The sequence below is a fragment of the Saccostrea cucullata genome, unplaced genomic scaffold (assembly GCF_032062105.1).
Source record: "Saccostrea cucullata isolate Sc308-1 unplaced genomic scaffold, CSIRO_AGI_Scuc_v1 ctg2518, whole genome shotgun sequence".
Lineage (NCBI taxonomy): Eukaryota > Metazoa > Mollusca > Bivalvia > Ostreida > Ostreidae > Saccostrea > Saccostrea cuccullata.
In genome coordinates this window covers 196,641-209,161 of record NW_026924945.1, presented here as the reverse complement: position 1 = coordinate 209,161, position 12,521 = coordinate 196,641, and the positions used below count along the sequence as shown (strand labels likewise).

The window sequence follows — 12,521 nt, the reverse complement described above, 5'->3', positions numbered from 1 at the left end:
AACTACAATCAGTGAATAACGAAAATTTTGTTTTGGCGTGCTTGCCATGGCGATTTAATAGATATAAAATATACGTATCATAAAAATAAATTAATGAACAGATGTATGCGCCGCTGGTAAACATTTGGCAGCATATAAATTAAACAATAGAAGTGTCATCTTGATTGAGGGAGCCTGGAAAAAGTACCCTTCGGAGAAAGCAATCTATGCAAACTTATGCTGAACGACAGTCACCACACGCACGATACACAAGGTTAGAAACTACCCCTCCACTGCTGTTCTCGACTCTCCCATCACCGTAAAAGGGAAGCGTTCCAAGCCATGACGCTAAAAAGAGAAATTAACAAACCCAAAACGACAACGGGAAACACAACTTCCTCAGCACTATACCATATACATGTATATCTTAGCATAAAAAACGAAGTTTCTTATTAGAAAAAGAGAAGTTGACTACTTTGGTATAATAAATTGTTAACAACTTATTTTAAACTAGACATACAAAATTTAAGGGACTGGGGAGGGAGGATGGGTACTGAAAAATAAGCACGTCTGCTCTTCACCAGCTAGGATCCTAGATGGCATGCACAAACTACAGGAAGACGAATCAGGATACCGAACCCGAGTTTTTTAAGTTCATGTTTGCTTGGAAAGATTCCATGGAAATTTCCGATCCACGCGGAAAAATGTTCCTTTAATGTATTTTACAAAAAAAAAAATGTATATTTATTAAATAATTTTTCAACATTCTTTTTTAATTAGCATTCTGTGAATGCTGTATACGTACATGTACATGTAATGTTCACTATTTGCTGACTGTATTTGCACCATATTTTCTTTAACAATTATCTGTTACTCATCAAGACGATTCGAATTCCAATTAAAATCAGCTCAACATATATAAGCTTCTAGACAAGAACTCTACATAAAACAAGTGGAACAGGCAAACATGAAAACAGAGAGAAACGTAGATCTAGTCCCTATCCATAAGGATAAAATGATGATTTGTACGAAAAGAATTTCAAATTATTAAATACATTTACTCAGCTATACTGTTTATACAAACCATCAAATGTGCTCCTTTCCATCACTTAGCCTTAAAATGTTCTGAGTTTATATACACGGCAGGCATAGGTTATTTTATTGAAACACAAATACATAAGACCTACAGTGTAGTTTGTCTTTTTTCTAATCTTATCGTAAATTTACACAGAATGTGTACAAGACAGTAGGACAGAGTAATACATACAGTCAGATCATAGAAGATAAGGAATCTCAAAACTCTTCTTCTATGATTTTCTGCTGTATACAAATGCTGAATGGAACTGCATCAAGTGGTATAATTCAAACGTTTAAAATATTTCTTTATGCATGTTCAATGCCAATCTTTTGAAAAAAGAGGATGATAGTATTGCATGAACGTGTACTTGAAATGTGGAATAATCAATGTTCTTATCACAGCATTCATTTTTGTTTTTTAATTCTTCATGATAAATTTCATGATTTATAATATCCACAGTTTTGTTCAATTCTCAAGTCAAAGTTTTCTGTCTCATTACTCTTAAACGCAAGTCAATACTTACTATGCTTCTAATTATCAAACGTTCTAGTGTGAATACATCAAAATCATGCATGCTTACTATTGTAAAATTATCTTATGATTCACGGTATTGTTACATTCACATCTGCTAATCATAGTTATTTTGCAATGTAAAAGCCTTTCACCGGAGTAACGTACAGTAGTTTGCCAAAAGTGAAGATAATTTTATTTTTTTCTCTATGTATTTCATTGAAAACAACAATTTTTAAAATCATTGGCAAATGGTCAATTTTTGTCCAATTTAATTATCTATTTTAGTACTTAAACCAGAAAATGTGTAGTTATCTTTATTTAAAAAATCATTACATATTTAGTTTTTAGTTCTAAAATTAAAGATCAATGTTGACTATATAATTCATTGTGAGTATGTGACTTAAAAATTCATTTCACACTAAAATTACAATATTTTTAAAATATAAATGCTGATCAGATAAAAACTATTGTTTTTATAAACTACAACAGTTTCTTGGATTATCAAGAAATTTGTAATAAAATCTGTAAAGAAATGTAGTTATATCAGTGATTTTACAAAATGTTGTTTTCAATGAAATATATAGGGAAAAAAAATAAAATTATCTTCATTGGCACACTACTGTATGTCTTTATATGAGTGAAAAATTCTCGAAACGTGAAACAGCATGCAATCAATCTGATTTTCTCAGTTCTTACCTGACATTAAGGTAACGCAAACTATATTTTTAAAATGGGAAGGGAGATTTATACTGTATGCTATCATTACCCTGTCATATATGAATAAGTAGACGGGCGAATATACTAAGTTTGACCGTTACCCTTAGAAAAAAGTTCTACGCAATATGAACAAAGGATTAAAATATTAAGCTTTATTCATAAAACATATTTATTGATGAATTTAAATTCTCTCAACATAAATATTCAAATAATACAATATGAATGAAGCTGTGAAATAACAAAATATGAACACTGACATGACATACATGTATAAAGTATTTGATCTTTTATATCTTTTCAGATTTAATACATTCTTAATAACTAAGGTTTACATACTTAGTTACAAAAATAAGGTTTAGAATACTTCATAAGCTTGAAATAGGGTATATCCTCACCTCTATCTCTCTTGTTGCAATAACTTTTCATAATTAACATGTAAAAATAGTTTATTGCTGTGAAAAAGAGTTGTAAGAATGTACGTCATCAAAAAGAAGATGTAAAACACTAATATTAGTAATAATTATCCAAAAGAAGCTTGGTTTAACATCTTTTTTTCATTGAATTAAGGAATAACTGTCTTATTTTTCAATTTCTTTATGTGATCAATCGATTGGCTTGCGTGATAATTTGCATAAACGCCGAAGGCGTTTATGCATAAAATTGATCATCGTCATAAAATTGAAAAATCTGAAGTTATTCCTTATATTTACATGCTTTGATTCTGCCAATCCACGTGCTCCAAGTCCTGCTTCTTACTAGCTGTTTGTCCCGCCCTGCACGTGGTTTTTTTTGGAACTGCGCCAATACATTGATGGGGGAAAAAGTACATTTACAATTTGTAATTTTATCTCGGACAAAGACATTGGAAATTTTAATATAGAGTGATAAAGCTATTTGTCAAAGCATACATACTTGTCATTTTTGTTACATATTGAACATTAACAAATTTATCTACATTTCGATGTTCATCTCTGTGCATATTTTCCCCCAGTGACCAAGCACTTGCATATTCTTTTGATTTTTGAGATCAATCAATTTGAATCATTGAAATTTGGTGCACTATTTCTTAACCTTGCATCATTTACACTTTCCTTGAACATAAACATTTCCTTTGAGTTTTACATGACCCATAGGAATAACGTTGTTCATTTCAATGAAAAATTGTGAACAAAGTAGGCAATGTATATACAGTCCATGTTTTGTTTTAGCGTGGTTTCATTTTTCTGGTTCGTATGGACTTGGGACCACCTCACAAAGAAGCTGAACTCCCGTTGTTAACCCCTCTGAAATAATTAAATAATTTGATTTAATTTCAAATATTACAACAAATTATGTTCCACTGATAGTGTTTGGTCTTTTCTTAGTTTCATGAAGAAGTACTTTCGAGAGTATATCACAAATTAATCATAAAATACTAGTACTTATTAAATAATTTTAGATATAGCAATATTAGTTAAAGAATACAGTAAATACGATTCGAATGGTGATAACCTAAGAAAAACTATTCATTTCTTACCAAAACCTTTAATTTTCAGCTTGAAATAGACGAACGGGAAATAAAATAGGAGACCTCCGATAATAAATAGGAACGCATAAAGGAGTTCAATTTGTGGATCTTCTATGATTGGTCCAATAACAAGGTATATAGCGATCAGAACAAAGAGAATGGGTATCACAATAGGAACCTAAAATTACATTAAATACAAATATAACAAATAAACTTAACATTAAAACAAACTAATTCAGAGAATTTGTGTCCCCTGCTTAAGGAAAAAAATAAACCATGCGCAGTTCGGGGGAGGGGGGGGGGGGATCGGATCCCCCTGACTGAATTTGTAGAATTATTAAATGTATACATTTATACTGAAGCAAGTAAAATATGCCAATATGGATATAAAGATTTGATTGCTTATTCTTTATTATGTGTATAGAAGATTCTTTTTATAAGGAATATTTATCACACTGTAATGATGATTTTATGAGTTTGTACAAGCCAGACCTCATAAATTTTTCATTTCATATGCTGAATACTATCATTTAGTAAAAAAAAAAGTATTTAAAAAAAAAAAAGAAAATAGATCGTCCGGGTTTCGAACCCGGGACCTCTCACATGTGAAACGAGAGACATACCACAATACCAAGGAACCGCTTTAAACTGGCGAAAATTATACGCAAAGATGAAGTCAGATACATGTATATATTTACGTTCGATATTGTCAAAATTTACACAATGCATAGTGTCTAATTTAACCCTGATCAAACAGTTCTAATAGATGTAATAAGAATATAAAGCCGCCGAGAACCTGTTTTATACGTAATAACTCTCCTCATGCCCCTGTGCTAAAAATAGCGACATGTAATACAATAAATACTAATAAAACAAACGGGGCGGGACACTTTGAGAGGGGTGAGAGAGGTCCTATGGAGTTTTGGTATAAAATTACATTGCAAAAGCTCAAAATCTTCTTGAAATATCACCCGGAAAAGTTAGTGTTACACACAGACAGAATGTATAAATTTACGACCTTGAACTTTGACCTTTTGACCTCAAAATCAATAGGGGTCTTCCTTAGGCCACGGGGAGTTGTTATGTAAAATTTCATTGCAAAAGCTCAAAGGGTTCTCGATATATCGTGTGGAAACGAAAGTGTTTTAACAAACAGAATTTTCGAATTTATGTCCTTGACCTTTGACCTTTTGACCTCAAAGTCAATAGGGTTCTTCTTTAGTCCATAGAGAGTTGCCTTGCAAAATTTCATTGCATAAGCTCAAAGGGTTCTCGAGATATCGTGTGGAAACGAAAGCGTTACAGACGGACAGAAAGACGGACGGACCAAATTAATATCCCCCACTTTTCAAGCGGAGGACAATAAACTTCATTTTTAATATCAGCCATTGAAGGTTATTCTGCAATTCTACAAAATATTTAAAAGAATCTTTCAACTAACATTTGATTATTGAGTACTACTTAAAATGTTTTACCTTAATAGGCCTCTCTACATCTTTCTTTGTGAACCGGAAGATGATGAGGCACGTGACCGTCAGACCATAAAACAACCAGGCGGAAAAACTAAAGAAGTCTACCAGCGACCCAATGTTTCCAGGAATTATCATAATCAGGGAAATCACAATCTTAAACAAAGAAACAAACAAAAACTTAAGAAGTCTACCAGGGACTCAATGTTTCCAGGAATTATCATGATCAGGGAAATCACAATCTAAAAGAAAGAAACAAACAAAAACTAAAGAAGTCTACCAGGGACCCAATGTTTCCAGGAATTATCATAATCAGGGAAATCACAATCTAAAACAAAGAAACAAACAAAAACTAAAGAAGTCTACCAGCGACCCAATGTTTCCAGGAATTAATATAATCAGGGAAATTACAATTCCAAATAAACAAACAAACAAAAACCAAAGAAGTCTACCAGCGACCCAATGTTTCTAGGAATTATCATAATCAGGGAAATTACAATTCCAAACAAACAAACAAACAAACAAAAACCAAAGAAGTCTACCAGCGACCCAATGTTTCCAGGATTTATCATAATCAAGTAAATCACAATTTAAAATAAAAAACAAAGAAACAAGCAAATAAAAACTAATGAAGTCTACCAGCGACCCACTGTTTCCGGGGATTCGATACTGCGTATCATAATCATGGAAATCGCAAACTAGATCAAATTAAAAAAGAGTACCCGTACACAGTACATCCTGTATTATCATCATAAGGGAAAAATGTAATAGATAAATCAGTAAATGAATAAATTAAAAAAAGAATTTAAATGATAATAATCACACTGTAACACAAGTAACGAATAATTTATCCAAAACACAGTTCATAAAGTGAAGAAAAAGCATATTAATTAAGTCACCTCACTCGTACTTACTGTAAATATCACCGAGGGAAATGGCGTGTAATATTTACAATGCACGTATGACAACATCTCTGGAAGGTGCCCTTCTCTGCCAGCTACATACACAACTCTAACAATGTGAGAAATGCATTATTTATTAAGGATACCGCAAAAATACAGGGATAAGTCGTTCCTTTATCAAACATTTAAGTCTTTCCTTTATCAAACATTCCTTAGTTTGATTATACCTTCCACCACCAAACAAAGTTCCATTTGCAGCACCGAACGTTGAGAACAACACGGCTAGAGGCATCAATGCAGCAGCCGCTCCAAGGACGCGGTCACCCCAGGTCTGTAGAAACATGATTATTGTATAAATTGTATTATTATTAAATTTTAATATTTTAAAAAAATCAGAGTAAGAAAAACATACAAGGTATATAAAAAATTTCAATGTTTTAAAGAGTGGAATTGCGATAACAGAGAACTTTATAATCTAGATACACACCACAGCCACAGCCGATGAGTTTAGAAGCTCTGTTGAAGTCATGACAGTGAGATAGGAGATGTTGACCAATAGATAAATGATGGTGGTGATCATTACACCCAGGACGTTAGCCCGAGGAAGGTTTCTGTGCAAAGGAAATATTTTGAAAGGAATAGAGAGAACAACGGAAAATGTTTTTGGAGAAGTATTACGAGACATGACTTTTTCGAGGCAAAGATCTATACATTTTTTATAGAGCCTGCCACATCTCTTTTATTTTTGAACATTTAATTATATATAAGGGCCAACTAACAATTAAATTGTATGACAAACGAGATGGCCTCAGCTTTTCCATCGTCAACTGATGCCAAACAGGTTGGTCTTCAGTTTTTCGTGAAAAAATGTATAAAGTGTTGAAAAGTCGCACCCATGGATGCGATTGTATTTGGAAACATAGTGTAATTTCCATTTTCTCAAAGATCTTATAGTAAAAATAAAGTATTTAAAATCCATCCACTTTAGACAGCAAAAGACACCCCTTGATCTTTGTTCTTTAGGGAAAAGGCATTAAAATTAATAAGACTGAGAATATTATACGTATAACTTTAGAAATCTTAAGACGACTATGTGACTTAGGTCGCAAATGAGGTAAGTACGAAAGACGAATAGGGCCACATAATTTTTTTTTTATTCTCGTAATTACGAGAAAAGATCTCGTTATTACGAGTTAATTATCTCGTTATTACGAGAAAAGATCTCGTTATAACGAGTTAATTATCTCGTTATTACGAGAAAAGATCTCGTAATAACGAGAAAAGATCTCGTTATAACGAGTTAATTATCTCGTAATTACGAGAAAAGATCTCGTTATTACGAGTTAATTATCTCGTTATTACGAGAAGAGATCTCGTTATAACGAGTTAATTATCTCGTAATTACGAGAAAAGATCTCGTTATTACGAGTTAATTATCTCGTTATTTCGAGAAAAGATCTCGTTATAAGGAGTTAATTATCTCGTTATTACGAGAAAAGATCTCGTAATAACGAGAAAAGATCTCGTTATAACGAGTTAATTATCTCGTAATTACGAGAAAAGATCTCGTTATTACGAGTTAATCATCTCATTATTACGAGAAAAGATCTCGTAATAACGAGAAAAGATCTCGTTATTACGAGTTAATTATCTCGTTATAACGAGAAAAGATCTCTTAATTACGAGGTGATTATAAATATATATTTATGCCTTTTTCTTTAATAAAAATGTGTGAAGAGGACGAAGTTATTAAATTGTGCTTCGATCTGGGATTAAGTAACAATTTTAAATTGTTATATTACTGAACAAATATTTCACTTGTATCTCTTTTGCATTTAAATTTCTATGCACTACATTATTTTAATTGCATGACATAATGTTATATTTAAGGAGAGGAACTCGTAAGTTGAAAGAACTTGTTTCCAATCCTTTTGTTTATACAATAAAATATGTTCAAAACAAGTAAAAATGAGATCCTGCAATGTTTATTAAGCTGTACAGGCATATCAAAAATATAATTAACTCGTAATAACGAGATCTTTTCTCGTTATTACGAGATAATTAACTCGTAATAACGAGATCTTTTCTCGTAATTACGAGATCTTTTCTCGTTATAACGAGATAATTAACTCGTAATTACGAGATAATTAACTCGTAATAACGAGATCTTTTCTCGTAATTACGAGATCTTTTCTCGTTATTACGAGATAATTAACTCGTAATAACGAGATCTTTTCTCGTAATTACGAGATCTTTTCTCGTAATTACGAGATAATTAACTCGTAATAACGAGATCATTAACTCGTAATAACGAGATCTTTTCTCGTTATTACGAGATCTTTTCTCGTAGTAACGAGATCATTAACTCGTAATAACGAGATCTTTTCTCGTAATTACGAGATCTTTTCTCGTAATAACGAGATAATTAACTCGTAATAACGAGATCTTTTCTCGTAATTACGAGATAAAAATATTTTTTTATGTGGCCCTATTCGTCTTTCGTAGGTAAGTGTTGATATGCAATACTTTGACAGTAAATAAATTCTTCATTAATATCTCGCATACTTAGCTGGATTTTTTATTTCTTCTGTAACATAATTCAGGTTATTCCTGTAAAGGAAAACGGTAATAATGGATTATGTATTGTATCCATATGTGTTTTATGGTCTGTAGACAATCAAACTACTATCATGTAGAAATCATGGAAAAGAACTAACAGTTTATGATTTTTAATGCATAAATAAATACAGTATAGTGCTGTGTTAATGACTAGGTTAAAACTAGGTTTTTTTGAATTTGCTAGGAAGTTTTAATAGCGTTCATACTCACCAGCCATCATAAGCCCACAGTGCGTTGTAAAACGCCAGAGCAATACTGGAGGGAGAGGTCGTAGTGCCCTCAAAACTGTTTTCAAATTGAGACGTGTTTCCTTTTGAGACACAACAAATGTAATTCTTTTAAGTAATTTACTCTTGGCAATTTAACTCAATCAAGATTCTAGGTTCATCGTAATAAACAGGTCGTACCTTGGATGAGTTTGACGATTCCTCCGACGACAATGACGACAAGAGCTAATAGTTTGACGGCAGTGAAGAAGACCTGAGTTCTTCCTGCCAGTGTTGTACTGTAACTGTTGATGACTCCCAGGGATACTGTTGTAATAAAGTGGATGGGAATGATTCTGGGATTATCAAACAATTGCAATCAACGTTACATTTTAAACAATTCGAATTCACTAATTATTAACCAAATGAAAAGTAATGAGACAAATGTGATAAAAGGTATAAATATAAACACCGATATAGTTTTTGTTTACTTAGTTGTTATGCATTGCTTAAGTAATACTTCAGAAGGCGAAATATTAAAGGTGTATCAGTGAATTTGAGGGTGTGCTTTTAGGTAGTTCAGACTGTGTCGAGAAACAACAGAATTATTCTTAAACCATTCAGTCTGCAGCTACAGAAATAGGGATCATATGAAAATTTGATTATTGATTTAATTGTAGCTGATTCTTTTCTTTTGTTTTGTTGTTGTTGTTTATTTATCAAGTTTGTTTACTAATCACAGATAGGACCCGTATTATAACATTTGTTTGGCTATTTTGCCAATCCAGATTTTATTGTTGTCATTGTTATAGTGGATCTACGTAAGTTTTGTTTAATTTTATGTTATAAGTGCGATTCTTAGGAAGGAAACCTTAGCTAACCCAATTATTAATCATTGTACACAGTTGAAACGCTACACTATCAAGGAAATTATTTATTTTAATAATGGAGTGTTTGAAATTATTTATTTTATTGTCATGCAGTGAATCTTATGTCAACTCAGGTAAATATGGAGGGGAAAACTAACCAATGGCAAGAGCAGCAACAATTTTCATCGGGATGACTGGTGATCCACAATACGGGAAAAAGGTAGCCATGTATTCGCCAAAAGTCAGACAAATGATAGCCATAGAGGAGGTTCGAACCACCATGACAGATGTCCATGCAAACAGGAAGGCGGGAATCTCTCCCAGAGCCTCCTTAATGTACACATATTCCCCACCTGATTTCCTTATGACAGTTCCTAACTCAGCATATGACAATGAACCTGATAAGTAAAGAAAATTAGATGAGTAGTAGGACTGGTAATTACCCCCATTTAATACTGTTGGTTATGGTAAAGATAACCCACAGTAAAGGCAATGAAAAACATGGTACATGTTCAGATAACCCAAACTTTTAACAAAAGAAATGATACCTATCTTTATTATACTAGGATTGTTACTAGGTTTGGTATTTTTAATCAGAGGAAACTAAACCCATACCAAGCAAGGCCAAGAATCCACTGGCTACCCAGACAACAAGGCTCAGTCCCACAGATCCGGTCCTGTCCAACACGCTTTTTGGTGATATAAAAATTCCAGATCCTACGAGCAAAGTCAAACCACAATATCATGATTTTATTTTTGCTTAACAATGCTATTTTGTTTGAATTTCGAGAAAATTGTAAGAGAAATATCCACAAGTGTATGATGCCGAAAAATAAAAATATTTGCAAGGCATATATTTTTTTTAGAAAGAACGTTCGTTCACCTGTCTATCGTCAATTCCATGTATGTATGTTTAAAATGAATGTATCAATATTAAAATGGGAAGAGTAAAAGTTAATTGATCTTTTGTAAATTAACAAATCTGTTTTATGAAAACCCAATTAAATAAACTTTCTGAGATACTTATGTTATTATCAAACAGAACTCGAATTGTAACATTAAAACACACAAGTACCTGGATCAGCTAACGATTCCTCTGCTGCCACGCAACTCTCGTATGTTGTGTTTTATTACCCTCTTGTAACATTTACTTTGTTTTATTTTGAAAATATTTCGACTGTTGTTTTACCTATGATGGTGCCTACTATTAGAGAGGTTCCGCTGATAAGTCCGACATTTTTCTTCATTTGGACCCTCTCAGGCACTATACTGACATCACTAGTATCCTGCGACTCTGTGCTGTCTGTCAAATATCTTTTTCGGGTATCATTCTCAATTACTCCTCCATTCGTTTCAGAATCTACAATGTTTAAAAAACGACTTTTGAGTAGTTCATCTTCAATATAAGGCTAAAACAATTTATACATGTTTATCTTTGGTTAATTTTATTTAAAAAACCTTTTTAATTGCTAATTAGAAATTAACCTCCCACCTCAAATTCAGTTTTTAATGTCGTTAATTATAGTACAAAGAAATAGATGTGAATATATGTGACTGAACATAAAAATCTTGTCTGAAATTTTACTTACTTTCATATGCATTATTTTCCATGATTCAAGAATTTATTTATGAAGCCATTTACATACTGCGTTGAATACAATTTGTGTTTACTTCGGAAGAACTCGTCATGTTTGATTTGTGGGGACTTATCGGCATTCCGCGTCGAATAAGGTGACAGTCTTGAGTGAACCCACTTATCTACCCGAATAAATTGGTCTTGAACGACTTTTTAACATTTTCGTTGATCTTGTACATCGCTGTTCTTATCACAACAGGGATAAAGGCACGGTTACGTAATAAATAGTCATTGTAAACAACAAAAAAGTGATTTTACATAAATTCGTAGTGATAAACTTAATCACCTGAAAATTTAAAAAGAAGAAGATATAATATCAGTTACAAATATCCCAATCATATTTCCTCGTTTTTAGTGAATTTAAATTCTCAATACATTTAAAAATCAAATCATTTAAATGTTATTGGTAGACTATGTGATTTTTTGGAGTTATGTTTTGCAAAATTTCAAAGGAAGGCTCTTCCATTATTTATTTGCTTGTTTTCAATACATTTAAAAATGAAATCATTTAAATATTATTGGTAAACTATGTGATTTTTTGGATATGCGTCTTGCAGGATTTTAAAGGAAGGCTCTTCCATTATTTATTTATTTGGTTTATTTAATTTCATACTTCGAACTGATATAATGCAAAGATAACTAAATTCCGATCAGTATGAGAAGCAAATCCACTGGCACATACATTCATCTTCCGAAATTTACGGATGAATTAATCCCAGATGCAATGAATAGAAACAAATATTAACTTTAATCACATTTATTGTAAAACAATGATTACATTTTGTGGCAAGTATTTGTCACAATCTATTAATACCCCGGCGGAATCCATGGAATCACTGCCTGCCGACTGACCTGGCGCGATAGCGCACCCACAGGTGACTGTGGTGGGAACAGACCTCTTGGAACCCACAAGAGTGAATGCCACATGGAATGAATTAATTCAAGTTCTGGCCCAGGTCCTCACTCTATACTTGTCTCCCCTGGAATACAACAACAACATGGGGATAACACCCCCAGGGGTAGCTG

At 32.5% G+C, this 12,521-nt stretch overlaps 1 protein-coding gene across 1 annotated transcript; it reads right to left on the bottom strand.

Annotated features, from left to right (window-relative positions):
- Positions 1-2,423: 2,423 nt before the first annotated feature.
- On the bottom strand, positions 2,424-11,609 carry LOC134267684 (b(0,+)-type amino acid transporter 1-like). Its single transcript, XM_062749904.1, has 13 exons — positions 11,449-11,609; positions 11,049-11,219; positions 10,475-10,576; positions 10,018-10,257; positions 9,192-9,317; positions 8,995-9,094; positions 8,731-8,775; positions 6,653-6,776; positions 6,393-6,496; positions 6,178-6,274; positions 5,270-5,419; positions 3,804-3,972; positions 2,424-3,570 (listed from the first exon to the last, which is right to left on the bottom strand). The coding sequence occupies exons 1-13, from the start codon at positions 11,468-11,470 to the stop codon at positions 3,503-3,505; spliced, it is 1,518 nt and encodes a 505-aa protein (XP_062605888.1). The 5' UTR covers positions 11,471-11,609; the 3' UTR covers positions 2,424-3,502.
- Positions 11,610-12,521: the final 912 nt, after the last annotated feature.

Bases quoted from the DNA above. Each gene is read 5' to 3' on its own strand.
- LOC134267684 (XM_062749904.1), bottom strand. From the start codon at position 11,470: ATGGAAAATAATGCATATGAAA. The intron at 6,497-6,652 runs GTGTGTATCTAG...ATGTTTCTACAG, and splicing joins ACTCATCGGCTGTGGCTGTG to ACCTGGGGTGACCGCGTCCT. The intron at 3,973-5,269 runs GTAAAACATTTT...ATGTAATTTTAG, and splicing joins ATGTAGAGAGGCCTATTAAG to GTTCCTATTGTGATACCCAT.